We start from the raw sequence: 13,907 nt of genomic DNA, 5'->3' as shown, positions 1-13,907 counted from the left end.
TAAATAATATCCTATAAAAGATTTATCATTTTTTTATATCTGGGTATCCAGGTCAGTTTATGTACACCTTGACTAATCACAGACTAACCGCTTGACCCTATTCCATTATTTAAAGATTTATCATTTATTCTCCACTTCATATAAAAGAAAAAAAATTCATTTATATCATTTAAATAGAATTTGCTGTAATATAATTTTATGCCTGGTTTTACTGCGTTTGACAAAACCAAATGAGCGGACATTAGTAATTAAAAAGGTATTACTCACATTTTTAAAAAAATTAACTTCACTTTAGAGCTTAAAGAACGGTGTTGGTGATTTTGTGTGTTGACGAAGTACAAATTAGAATAATAAAATCTCGGCTGAGCAGACGAATCAATTCCATAGAATTTGGTGTAAATTTTTTACCCTTTTACTGTATTCTCGTGTATAAAAGGCTCACCAGCCATGCCCCAAAATCTGTGCATTCAAGAAAACATTTGTGTGTGTGAAGAGGCTCAATACAGGCAAATGGGAGCAAGCTTTACGGTCCCACGTTCAAAATCTTCCAATGCAACATTACAGGCAAAGGCTCCCACCATTGTCGAGTGCCACACCAAACCTCAGTGGACAGCTCGTTTCGAAGCCTCAAAGGAGACAAACAAGCTTGTAAGTTTCATATGAACTTCCAATCCCGACATATAATAATGTATGCTCCCGAATACAAGCAGCTGATTTTACTCTCTGATCTGTTGTGCTGCTGGTTTGGTACAGTTGGTGATTGATTTCACTGCTACATGGTGTGGACCTTGTCGACACATGGAGCCGACCATCAAGGAGTTTGCTGCAAGGTTCGTGGATGTCGAGTTCGTTAAAATCGACGTCGATGAGTTGACGGTATGAGCTTTCAGTCTTGTCTTGTTTCTGTTTTGTTCAGTGGATGTGTTGGAACATGAGTGTGTTGAAAAAATGGATGACAACAGGATGTTGCAAGGGAATATGGTGTGGAGGCAATGCCAACATTCATACTGATTAAGAATGGAAAGGTGATAGACAAGGTGGTTGGAGCCAGGAAGGAGGACCTGCAAAAGAAGATCGAGAAACATAGTAAATATTGATGAGATTGCTCATGAAGCTTCTCTACAAGACAGGAATAAACAGAAATAAAGAACCAGGAATCTAGTTATCTAGAACAAACAAAGTGGTGTTTATATTATTGGTCCAGCCCGTTTGACTTGTGTTCAAAAAATATTCTAGCTCTTTCTTATACTTTTCCAATATTATGTGCTTCAAGAACAAAATATGAAGTAAATTTCTCTCTTCCTCTCTCACATAAGTACACACATGGTAGCTAACCCAAACACAGTGAACTCAAGAAATTCTGACATGTTTCTGATGGTTTGATTGATAGCACTTATATTGGAGGTTTCCAGAGGTAACCTAACAATTCTGTGAAATGGTAAAAAAAAAATGATGATGGTAATGGTATAGATGCTAGAAACTTGCAAAAAAATATAAGAAAAAGGACATTGCATAACATAAATTATTCAACACCAGTGGATGCACAGTACTCACCAAATTCCCAGCTAATAAAATACAAATAATCTTACATTGACTTCAAGTAAAAATGTGTATGATCACATGGATGCAACATCATTATTATCAAGTCAAAGTTAACTTTGGCTACCAAGGGCAGTGGATGAAGAATGCTAGACTTCCCTCCTAAATCATATTGCAAGGAATCGAGCAGTTCTCCAAAATCCTAATATGCACAATGTTCCTTTCCGGAGTAAGACAAGTATTTACACGTGTTTGAGCTTGCATTATCAATCCCCTGTTCAGAAGGCTCGTCATGATGCCCGCTCCTGAGCCTTACTCTCAATCAGAACCACCGCCCAAAGCCCTTCTCAGATCAGATTTCTGTTCAAGAGTAAGCTTTGATGGGAAAATGATATCAAACTTGATTCTAAGGTTTCCCTTCTTATTTGGTTCTTTAGAGATGGGCATTCCTTCACCCTGGATCACTACCTCGTAACCCGGTTTGACAATATCAGTTTCAGTAGAGAGATTTCTTCCATCCAAAGTTGTTATGTTCAAGGTCTTCCCGGTGAGTGCCTCTAATAGAGATATTTTCTGATTGACTACCAAATCATTCCCATCCCTCTCAAAAACTGGATTCGGTTTCTCGTCGATGACAAATATAAGATCAGCAGGAGCAACCCCAGGTTCTTGATTGCCTTTCTCAGGGAAAGTAATTTTTGTACCCTTCTTCCAACCAGGTTTAATATCTATTTTTAACACCTCATCAACAGTTTTTGGCTTCCTACAAAACAAGTTGCTTTAATGTTAAGCCTAAATCGAGGAGAAAGAAAAGACGAAAAATCAGGCCAGAAATATGCAAGGACATTGAAGATGGTAGGACACAAATAGACGAATGCAATAGGGTGAACTACGAACCCTGTGCGTTAGATGAATCATCACTCACCGATATCTAGTGTAAGCTTGATTGCAATGATGCCAGAAAGAAAGAACAAGCTTATGTTCATTTAATTCAGTTTAATAATGTTCTCCTATTTTCAGCAACAAAAGCATGTTCATTACTGCTAATCTACAGAAAATATCACTATAGATGCTCCAGTTAGCTGAGTTTTCAAGAAAAAGTCGTGATTCTGTCTTGTGGTGATTGAGAAAAGTAGAAAGCACCAAAGTTTTTTCCTGATCATAAAATTATAATATTCATATTGGCCATCATCCCCACCTGTCTTTCCGTAAAAAAATATGCTCAACCATCCAATTAGCTAAGCAAGTACGCTTTACAAGTCAGGAGAACAAGAGTTTGAAAGGCTATGCTATGCAGAGTAGCAAATACACACCACTGGTTCATATTTGTTCATCCTGTCGGCTTTGCATCCATGTGGTAAAAGTAGTTCAGAGGGAATTGTTTGCCATTTAAAGAGGTATCAGTATCCTGATAATCCTAGGCAGCTCAGCCAGGAAAAAGGAATAATACATTCCATGTCATATTATCCCTAACAGTTCCAATCATAAAGTTTTAGAGCATCAAAGAGTATTATTAGGAACCCAGTAAAGTTCGTAGAAAATATCAGACCAGATGTAATTGTAACAAATTAGAGTTATAAGCATTTTTGTTTCAATTAAACAGAAAAAATAAAAAAATGAAGAGCTAGAAAAGCAGTAGCAGGAGTTTGACATACCCAAATTCATCAGGAACAGTGCGAGAAATCCTCATCTTCCTCCTGGAACCTTTGTAAAGCTCCTCCAAGCTACACGCCAACTTGCTCTCAATTGGCGGTGCTTTCCTATTGGTTTGCCTCCCAGCCTCCGCCTTCCCGTTCCTAAACAAACTCTCTCCCCTCAGCCCTCGGCTCTTAGCACTCCCAGTCCCAGCTCCGCCGAAAAACTCGGCAAAAATATCATCGGCATCGCGAGGGACATAGGAAAACGAGGGATTGGAATTGGGCGGAGGAAAAAATTCAGCGGATTTCAGAGCCTCCTCGCCGTAGAGATCGTAGATCCGACGCTTCTTAGCGTCGCTCAAGACATCATAGGCCTCAGAGATCTGCTTGAACTTGGCCTCCGCCTCTTTCTTGTTAATAGGGTTCTTGTCAGGATGCCATTTCATAGCCAGCCTCTTGTAGGACCTCTTCAGGTCCTCCTCATTCGCATTTCTGTTCACCTTCAACACATTGTAGTAGTCCACCCCCATCACACACCTGCTTCTCTGCAACTCCTCGATCTCTCAAAGCCACCGAAATGTGGATGCTAGTTTCTAGAGGCTGAAGAAATTTCTTCTCAAGAAGTCCAAAATTTCTGCAAATTGACTTTAATTTTGGGAGTAAATTGAAGAGAACGTGGGAGAATCGGGGAAGCAGAGGATTCCGGCGAGTCGGCCGTTACACGATCAGAAAATTGAGTGGCTGATTGCTCTAATCCCGCTTTTTTATTGATTTATTTATAGTCAAATGCTAATGCCTGTTATCGTAACAGCTCGGTTACAGAATCTTGCGTGAATGCCCAACGTGAATGGACGACGACGATTTTCCCTTATCCACGTGAGCCTCATCCCTCACCACCTCTCCTTTGAATTGTCGGGCAACAAAATGTTTTAATGCAATTATTGGTTTTTTCTTTTTAATACTATCCCTTGATTGTTATTTTCTTTATACACCCCTTCTATTATTTGATAGGTGGTTTTTCCAATTAATAATTAATTAAATCATCAATTATTAGTTGGTTCTACTTATATATATACATAAGATAAATACAAATATGATATCAACGCAAGGAGTTTAAATATAAATATTTTTCAAATTTAAATTCTCATAATATCATAAAATAGAGCAAATGGTTCTCCTAAAAATCAAATAAGATATTAAAATGAGTTTGTCGGTATGATTTATTGTGAAAGGATAGATTTTTTTTTTCCTTTGAAAGAAAAGTTTTGATTAAAGTGACGGGCATGTGAGTGTATCACATTCACAAGGCAAGGCAATAGGCATTACCAGAAATAGTGAACGTGCAGTCAAGTAGGGAAACGGGGTTGGCGTAGGAAAGAGAGAGAGAGAGGGACTGTTTTGTACTTTTGCATATATAATTATAAAATAAATTATTCATTTGATTTGGAAATTGGAATATTAGTCGGCAGTCGCAGCCATGGGAACCGCTGCAGAATCAGCCAAAGAACATGTCATTTTTGGGCAGTCAACCCGCTGGCCCCTTCTTTCCTTTTTATAAATAAATGCTAAATCAACCTTTTGTGAACACAATTTTATATTTTAAATTACATGTATTTAAATAAAATTCAACTTTCAAAAATATCATAATGTAAATTAAATTGAACTAAGAAAAAGTTCTACTTAGGATATATTTCAAAAAATTGACATTTTTAAAAAGTTCAAGTTAAAAAAGCATTCAAATATATCATAGGACATGATTCAAGTGGTAAAGTTCATAACTTTATTAGGAATTCTTTGTATACCAAATATGATCTTATCGTGTGGCGCATTTTTAATTGACTACCAAAAAAAAAAAAATCTTTATAAACTTGTGTTCTAAGTTCTAGCATATGAAGAGAAATATCTTTTTTTTTTTTTCCTTTTTGACTTTTATATCTTCATTCAAAGCCTTATACAATAAAATCTACCTAAAAGTATATTAGTGATAAGAATTTAAAATTGTAATCTTTATAATTATCCAACATGATCTGATATGGAAAAGGCCAAAAGATTAATGGAAAAAAAAGGCAAATGGAATCATCTTCTAAAGGTGGATATGTAGAAGTGTATATGATATATATATATATTTTTTAAAAAGGTCAAATTCGTATATACAAAATTGATGTATTGGAATAGGTATAGTATTTCACATATATTTTAAAATCATTATAAAATAATGAAGCGAAAAAAAAACATTAAAGAAGAAGAAGGGTTAGCTTGTAAGAAATAACTTCATTAATCTTCATAATTTCTTTAGCTTTAATATTACAGACAGAGAAGATTTATTTTATGTTATTTGAAAATATATAGGTAATATTTGGTGTTAGGTTAGGTGAGTGGGAATTAGAAAAACTTGAGTATGAGATTGTGTTCGTTTTCAAGCCTTATTTAGAAAAAATACTTAGTCGTGAGGAAACCACATTTTAAAAATTCTTGTTTTTTTTTGTTTTTTAAAATTTCTATCTTAGTTATAAAAAATTTAATAGGGGTGGATACAATATAGATTTTCACTTGGCCAGATCTAAGTATGATTAGGGATGGTAAAAAAACTTGAGGGTATCCGACCCAATCAGGTTGTAGAATCCCCGGTTTGATCGGGGATGGGGTTTTGAGACCTCTCCTGTCTCTGTTCCGTCTCATTTCTGACTTCGTCCCATTTAATATTTTATTAATTTTTATATAATAATATTATTATAGGTTAATTTTAATAAATATTTTTATTTTTTTTTAAAAAGCCCCACCCAATTTCTAATTAGCCTTTTTTTTAACTCCCATAAAAATAAAAATAAAAATAAATAAATATATTTATCTGGAATCGCTGCCCCCTCCCATCTCCATAGGAACTAGTCCCTCTGTCGCACGTGAATCCAATTTGCATTTCATCCGAGAAAAGCCCTCCCACCTCTCCTCCCACCTCCAAGAAGGACTAAGTTTTTTTTTTCCCCTTGCAAAATAAGAAAATTTTGTTGGATTTCCTTACCATTACTTGGGAAATGGTGTTTCCATGTATGACACGATTGATTGTTATTCACTTTGCTTGAAAGCAAAAGTGTGATTTTCCAACATCAGTGTCGTATTGTATGTTTTTTTCTTCAAAGTTCAAAATGAGGTTTCCTTTGCACAGGTGTGAAGAAAATCTGAAAAACCACATAAAGTGCTACCAAATAAAAATTCATCTCTTTGGACGTGTCTAATTATTCTTTTTTTTTCTAATACAAAAACGAGAGATTCAAATTCAAAATTTTTTTGTCATAGATGTATGTCAATTACTTCTAAAAATTAAGCTCATGTTGGCAACCCGTCTAATTATTTTTGCATGTCTACCAATGGTATGCAAAGTCAAATCCAACCAAATTTATGATTTAACTTAAAATAGAGATTCTTCTTTCTTTATCATTTTCTATTTTATTTCAAAAGGCTCCATGAAAATGAATGTGGTGGAATAACTTTTAAGTGGGCATGCATTTAAAAAAGAAAGAAGATTTTTTTTAGGGAAAAAAAAAAGAGAAAATAGAAGATAGGAAAAACGCCAACATGAACATAGCTTCATAGTTAAGGTATCTTACTTCTTCTCTGAGGTTCGAGGTTCAAACCACTCCCTACATTTATTGTACTTAAAAAAAAAGAAAACAAGTAAGGAGTTGGTTGAAAAAGATCCATAAAAAGTTATGATATTTGTACTAGATCAGTTAATTTATAATTAAAAAAAAAACTAAGTTAAGAGACTTATTAGATATTTTTAAAGTTTGAGAGACATATCAGATACTTTATAGGACACGTTTGAGAACCATTTTGTCATAGTGAAAATCACTTTTGTCATTGATTTGAGGTTGGTCGGCCTAAATCGTGCTCGAGATGATTGTCTTGGGGTCATTAGGCATGGGGTGGTATGCTCGAGATAGTCGTTGGGCTTGTGCTTATCAACTTGGATTCGTTGGGCTCGGGCTAGTCAGCCCAAGTTTTTTGACATGTACTTGTCCGCTTGAGATGGTCATGCACGTGCCTATATTGATCAACCTGGGCCAGTGCCCCAGATGATTGTCCCATGGTCGTCAGGCTCGTGCTGGTCGGCTCAGGGTGGTATGCCATAGATAGTCGTCGGGCTCGTACTTGTCAACCTACGTTGGTGGAGCCTGAGTTGGTTGGCATGTGTTATTCAACATGTAGGATAAAATATAATTGAAGTCTCTTGAAAATAATGACTAATTTTAAGATATGATTCTTATCCTCCTAATAAAAATTATGTACCAATCCATTGATACTTCAAAAATCATTTTAAAATGATTTCGCCGTACATATCATTATTTTAAACGAAAATAATTTTGACAATAATAAAAGTAATTTTAAGGGTAATAAAATAACCTTAAAAAAACACTCTTCATCAGTAGATTCGCCGTTCAAATTTGATAATTATGAATTGGTACCAACCGCCAGGATTAGTCTCTTGGCAGACTTCAAACCCAAATTCAAGTTGGTTTTGAATTAGTCGTACACTTCTTTTGTAGCGCTTCCATAGCTCCTCTGCCCCTTCATAAACTTCAGCCCCATTTACCTTATCGAGAATCCACAAACTATTTCAAATTCTCATGCTTGTCGGTGGACAATGCTTCTGGCTATCCCACCAATTGCACAGTCTATTGCAGTAGAATTCAAGCACGACACTTTCCGTACCCACCAAAGTCGGCTTCTTCAATTGCTGAGCCACTGTACTGATTTGTCACAGCTCAAGAAAATCCACGCTCGCGCACTTCGTAGCTTCTCGACCCACGAATCATCTCTCTTCCTCTTTAGCCGAATTCTCCACGTTTCATCTTTAATTGATTTCGATTATGCCTGTCGAGTTTTCGATCGAATCGATAACCCCAATTCGTTCATGTGGAACACTCTCATCGGTGCTTGTGCACGGAGCTTCGACCGTAAAGAACAGGCGATTCTGCTCTTCTACAGAATGTTAGAAGAAGGCTCTGTTGAACCAGATAAACATACTTTTCCTTTTCTTCTTAAAGCTTGCGCTTATGTATTTGCTTTATCTGAAGGGAAACAAGCGCATGCTCATATTGTAAAACTTGGGTTGGACTCGGATGTTTATGTTGGCAATAGCTTGATTCATTTATATGCTTCTTGCGGGTGTTTGAATTTTGCACTGAAGCTGTTCGAGAAAATGCCTAAGAGAAGTTTGGTTTCGTGGAATGTGACGATTGATGCATTTGTTCAATGTGGACTCTTCGAAAATGCTCTCAAGCTATTTGTTGAAATGCAGGACGTTTTTGAGCCCGATGGATATACAATGCAGAGTGTTATAAGCGCTTGTGCCGGTATTGGGGCTTTATCTCTGGGGATGTGGGCTCATGCTTATGTTTTGAGGAAGGCCGGGGGGGCTATGTCTGCTGATGTCCTGATCAACTCCTCACTTGTGGATATGTACAGCAAATGTGGTTCTTTGAGAATGGCTCAGGAAGTATTTGAGACAATGCCCAAACATGACCTGAATTCATGGAATTCAATGATTCTAGGACTTGCCATGCACGGACGGGCGGAGTCTGCATTGCGGTGTTTCTCTCGGTTGGTCAAGATGAAGCAGTTTCTGCCCAACTCTGTCACGTTCGTCGGCGTTCTTAGTGCGTGTAACCACAGAGGCATGGTTGCTGAAGGCCGGAAATATTTTGATATGATGGTTAATGAATACAAGATTGAACCGCGGTTGGAGCATTATGGATGCCTTGTTGACCTTTTATCTCGCTCTGGTTTCATTGATGAAGCTTTGGAGTTGGTGGCAAATATGCATATAAAACCAGATGCAGTGATCTGGAGGAGTCTTCTTGATGCTTGTTGCAAGCAGAATGCTGGTGTCGAGCTGAGCGAAGAAGTGGCATTGCAGATTCTTGAATCTGAAAAAGCAGCTTCTAGTGGTGTTTATGTGCTGTTGTCCAAAGTTTATGCTTCTGCTTGTCAGTGGAACGATGCTGGGCTCGTAAGGAAAGCGATGGCCGATCAGGGTGTGGCAAAGGAGCCTGGCTGCAGTTTGATAGAAGTAGATGGTATTAGCCATGAGTTTTTTGCAGGAGATGCATCTCACCCCAAGATCAAGGAGATTTATGATGTTATCGATCTGATTGAAGAAAAACTAGAGAAGGATGGTTATTCACCTGACTATTCACAGGCAACCATGGTAGACGAACCAGATAACGTGAAACAGCAATCTCTTAGGCTGCATAGTGAGCGACTTGCCATTGCCTTTGGGCTACTAAATATGAAACCCGGTATGCCGATACGCATATTTAAGAATCTCCGAGTGTGCAATGACTGCCACCAGGTAACCAAGTCAATTTCTCGAATTTTCAATGTAGAGATTATCATGAGAGATCGCAATAGATTTCATCATGTTAAGAATGGCTTGTGTTCCTGCATGGACTTCTGGTGATTTATTGTACACCAGCCATTAAAGTTATAATTCAATAGTACAGAAATGTAGATGGGAACTGTTGGAAAATCATTGTAATGCCAATTAAACGTGAATTAACGAAATTCCTGAAGTTGAAACCTTTCCAAAATTCATAATCACACAGCCCCCTGAAGGTGTATGGGCCTTGTCAGTATATCACAAAGGCGAGGCTGCATAGAACTTAAGTTTTTTCATTTAAATAATACAAAAGGCTTCCTAAATTCGGCTGCAATGACTGGTATGGAAAACTACATCTATCACAAGGAAACTTTAAGAAAGGGGGAAATATTCACATCTTCTGGGAACCCCTAATTAACAAGTAGTTAGAAGATGCAAAAAAGAAACAAAAAAAAAAATTTGAACACTACAGAAGCAAAATCGACTTATATAATCTTCTATGGATGGCTTGAACCTTCCTGTGTTGTAATGCCAAATAAGAATCAGAATCTGAGTGTCTGAACCAATGTGAGACTTGTCTGGTGCGTGTAACAGCCACAATCTCTTGTTCCCAATGCATATCAGTAAATAGCAGTCAGCCCCATAGATGTCATAACAAACGTTGCTTTGAAAATTCCTTTCCGGCTGAACAATAAAGAGATGCCAAGATGTTACTGAAAAAGGTGAAAACAAGCAATGCCAATTCAAAAGCAGCAGCAAAAGGGTTTGAAGATCTCACCTTTAGATGACTCGGGAACTGCAACCACATGCATGGTTGCATTATTGGGAGGAAGTTGCAGGCGAAGGGGATAAAGATTTCCATTCAATGGACTGCGAGTACACACGATGATGCCTTCAATCCCTGTTTCTTCCTCCAATTTATGAGTCAGTTCCTCCACCCCATTTCCTTTGAATGTAAAGCAAGAACCCTCCACCGTCTCTTCATATACGTCTCCACTTTCATCCGCCACATGGTAGTATATGGTCCTTCCTTCAGATTTGGGAGGTGATCTGACCGTTGAATCAGTGGACTGCAAGCATAGCAAACCCACAGAAAATGGTGATCAGAATTTGAAGTAAAACTGAAGCAAATTAGCCTTGAAAGAAGTTTTATAGAGATCTGGAACCTCTAGTCTAGAGTAATTTGCCGATTCGGCAGACGCCGAAGGAGGTGAGCTGGGATTAAAATCCAGAGAATCCATGTGCTCAATCGTGGGAATTTTATGAGTTGAAGATTGGACTTGAATCTCAATAACGTCGATATCCCAGAGGATCCAATCCTGCGTGGCGGTTCTACTGGGAATGTCGTGGGTGACCGAATTTCGCCACGGTGGCAGACCCCCGTTGGCTCTCAAGAAGTTGCCATATCGGGTCTTGAACTTGACCTGGGTCCCTTCTCTGATGGGTTCCCACTCGACGGAGGAATCGAGCCGCCGGAGAAGGGTCTGGAGGACTTTCCGGCCGGTCATTCCGAGCAAAAAGGGCTGATTGCTGGCCGTGAGGTACTTGCCGTAGCAGCTCTTGAGACGGATGATTGAGTCGGAGGCGGCGGCGGATGCAAACTCGACGGACCAGCGAGCATTTTTGGAGGATCCGTTACGGTCTTGGGCGACGGACTCCTCGTCGTCGTCGGCGACGAGGTACTTGTCGTGGTGGCTGCGAAGGCGGACGGTCTTGGCGTGGCGGAAGAAATCCATGGGTGATCGGAGGTGGGCGGAGGAAGGTTTGACTTTGAGCTGCAGAGGATTTGCGTCCGAAGAAAGAGGGCAATGGGGATTTATTTAGAGTAGAATAAATTTATAAATAAATAAACAAATATGTTGGGGTTGGGGTCCTATTTCAATTCAACCACGAAATTTCTCGTGTGTGTTCGTTTCAACTCCAAACCAAAAGTGGTAAAAGAAAGTCAGCAGTTAAAACGACGCGGTTTCGAAGTTGGATATTTGGTGAGTCTGTCCGAGTCGGACCGGCGTGGGTCACGGAGGCGTTACAAACATACACAGTAAAAAATTTCATCTTTTATTGCGCTTATATATTTTATTTTCCATCTTCATTAAAAAGAGTGAAACAGGGATTTCCAATAAATAAAATTGATAATATATTGTATTTTAATATTTAAGAATAGTGGATCGGTGTGTGGAATCGTTTACAATAAAATTTAGGATGTTGCTTGAGGTTGTGAGTTAGGATAGCGGAAATTTTATTATTATATTATTTTATATCTTCAAGTCAGTGCCATCTTCCTCGTTATTCACTTTATTTCCTTTGTATTTCGATTTTGGCCATTGTTAACGTTCATTAAGTATTTCTTTTCCCAAAAATATTTTATCCACAAATCGTATTATTGAGATTTTAAAAGTAAATTTCTTCTTTCTTTTTTTAGTACATTAAAAGTAAATTTCTTGGCATCCTTTGAATCTCAAAGAATATATTTTGACAGAACTTGTAACATAAAGTTGACTTAATGTATGTTTTTTATAAAGTATAGTGTGTGGCAATAATTAATTAAGTTTGTCATATTTTTATGTTTGGGAAAATAATTGAAACCATATATATTCATTTTATAACAATATCTAGCTTTCCGTTTTTTCCCCCAAAATATTAGCTTTTATTGTTGATATGAATAATATTATAATTAGTCCAACCTCCACCCTCAAGAAAAAGAATAAACGTGAAATATTCATTTTGACAAGTCGTAACTAATTAGAATAGAATATTCTAATTAATTAAGTTTTATATTTCAAAACTGATTTTGAAAATTTTCCTTTAAAGTAAAAGTATTTTTGAAAATGTAATTAACATCCAAGGTCTGCTTTTTGGCCACATAAGTCTATAGTCTTAATAGTCAGGCTGAAGTTTATGCTTTTGAATATTGTGAGCATGAGCTAGGATAATAAATCATTTGTTCCTTTGCAAAATAAAAAATAAAAATAAACAAATCCTTTGTTCTATATCATTCATCTCCTCCAAATTATTTTTTCTCATATTTACTCGACCTTATTGACCTTATTTGTCGATCAATCACTTAAAATAACTATCTCTAATCAAGTTGCTACGCACTACTCTATCATTGTTCAATAATCATATCAGTTACATTTTTAAGTCTAAATTTACCCTACAAAGGTAATTTGATTAAAAAAAGTTTCAGTAAATTGATAATCGGGTTATCCCATACTTCTTTCTCTAACATTTACTCCTGTGGCTGTAATAGGCAGCCTTCCGGTTCATTGAATTAACACCCCCCCCCCCCCCCCCCCAAAAAAAAAAAGGAGGAGAAGAAATTGGTCATGTGCTCAGATTGGTAATACCAAAGCAAATCAATATCTTCAAAAAGACGAAAACAAAATTGGAGTTGTAGAATCGTACGAACCTGGAACGTGGATGATCGGCGCACAGATTTTGGTGTCGCCGGCGAGGTCATTCCCGAGGCGGAAAACTCATCGGAATCCGCGGAGTTGGACATGGACCGTGTTCTCCGACCCATCAACAAACAGTATTTCGGAATCGGAACTTCAACCGTCGCTTCCGCTTCCGCTTCCACGTCCCACAGAATCCAACTCTTGGTCGACGAGAAGCGCGGCTCGTCATGGGTGACGGAGTTTCTCCACGGCGGAGTAACGCCGTTAGCCCTCAAATAGGTACCGCTCCAAGTCATCAATTTCACGCGATCGCCGTCGCGTACGGGCTCCCACTGGGCCTGGGCGGCGAGTTTCTGGTGGTTAGTCTCACTCTGAAGCACCTTCTTCCCTGTGGCGCCGAGTAGAAAATTGAGGTCCGTGGCGGAGAGGTAGCGGCCGTGGCAGCTCCTGAGGCGGATCGCATCGGTTTTGCTCTCCACCAATTCCACGGCCCAAATTGCTCCGTCGGAGGTGCTGTTTCTGGTCTGCCGAACGGTTTCCTGGTCGTCGTCGGCGATTAAGTACTTACGGAGGTGGCTCCGGAGCTTTACGGTCTTGACGGAGGCGAAAAACTCCATGAATCAGAAATTGGATGAAATTGGGGGGAAATTAATACCTAAATAGGAGAAATGGAGGTTTGGGTGGAAGATTTGAGGATCCATTATCAGTATTCAGTGCAGTGGACTTAATCAAAAGACCAAAAAGCGTTGCGTTTATGGAGGAGGATGAATTTGATTGGGTAGTGAGTAGTGAGGGGCACAGTGATAGTGTGCGGAATGGAAAGGGGTAGACTCCACTATACTCCGCCATGGATATCACTTGGACCAATTCTCTCCAATGAGGTGCACTTTTCTTCAAGGGAAATCTGAGTTTTCAGAATTTTGTTTCTTTCAAAAACTAACTAATGTCTTTGAA

At 38.3% G+C, this 13,907-nt stretch overlaps 4 protein-coding genes across 4 annotated transcripts; 2 read left to right on the top strand and 2 right to left on the bottom strand.

The window, feature by feature from the left end:
* The first annotated feature begins 454 nt into the window (after positions 1 to 454).
* On the top strand, positions 455 to 1,299 carry LOC148207689 (thioredoxin H4-like). Its single transcript, XM_088118351.1, has 3 exons — positions 455 to 648; positions 754 to 876; positions 963 to 1,299. Exons 1-3 carry the CDS (start codon positions 511 to 513, stop codon positions 1,095 to 1,097), a joined length of 396 nt encoding a protein of 131 aa, XP_087974477.1. The 5' UTR covers positions 455 to 510; the 3' UTR covers positions 1,098 to 1,299.
* Positions 1,300 to 1,494: 195 nt separating this feature from the next.
* On the bottom strand, positions 1,495 to 3,945 carry LOC148207688 (uncharacterized). The gene is made up of 2 exons (XM_088118350.1): positions 3,195 to 3,945; positions 1,495 to 2,302 (listed from the first exon to the last, which is right to left on the bottom strand). The coding sequence occupies exons 1-2, from the start codon at positions 3,704 to 3,706 to the stop codon at positions 1,858 to 1,860; spliced, it is 957 nt and encodes a 318-aa protein (XP_087974476.1). The 5' UTR covers positions 3,707 to 3,945; the 3' UTR covers positions 1,495 to 1,857.
* A 3,617-nt stretch (positions 3,946 to 7,562) lies between these two features.
* On the top strand, positions 7,563 to 9,748 carry LOC111019179 (pentatricopeptide repeat-containing protein At1g59720, chloroplastic/mitochondrial). The gene has a single exon (XM_022295508.2). It carries the CDS (start codon positions 7,819 to 7,821, stop codon positions 9,634 to 9,636), a length of 1,818 nt encoding a protein of 605 aa, XP_022151200.1. The 5' UTR covers positions 7,563 to 7,818; the 3' UTR covers positions 9,637 to 9,748.
* Positions 9,749 to 9,828: 80 nt separating this feature from the next.
* LOC148207687 (uncharacterized) lies at positions 9,829 to 13,793 on the bottom strand. The gene is made up of 4 exons (XM_088118346.1): positions 12,965 to 13,793; positions 10,722 to 11,330; positions 10,334 to 10,625; positions 9,829 to 10,239 (listed from the first exon to the last, which is right to left on the bottom strand). Exons 1-4 carry the CDS (start codon positions 13,568 to 13,570, stop codon positions 10,205 to 10,207), a joined length of 1,542 nt encoding a protein of 513 aa, XP_087974472.1. The 5' UTR covers positions 13,571 to 13,793; the 3' UTR covers positions 9,829 to 10,204.
* Positions 13,794 to 13,907: the final 114 nt, after the last annotated feature.

The sequence above is a fragment of the Momordica charantia genome, unplaced genomic scaffold (genome assembly GCF_013281855.1).
Source record: "Momordica charantia cultivar OHB3-1 unplaced genomic scaffold, Mcharantia_2.0 BLBB01000106.1, whole genome shotgun sequence".
NCBI lineage: Eukaryota > Viridiplantae > Streptophyta > Magnoliopsida > Cucurbitales > Cucurbitaceae > Momordica > Momordica charantia.
The sequence above is the reverse complement of the archived record's forward strand: the minus strand, read 5'-3'. Positions and strand labels throughout refer to the sequence as shown.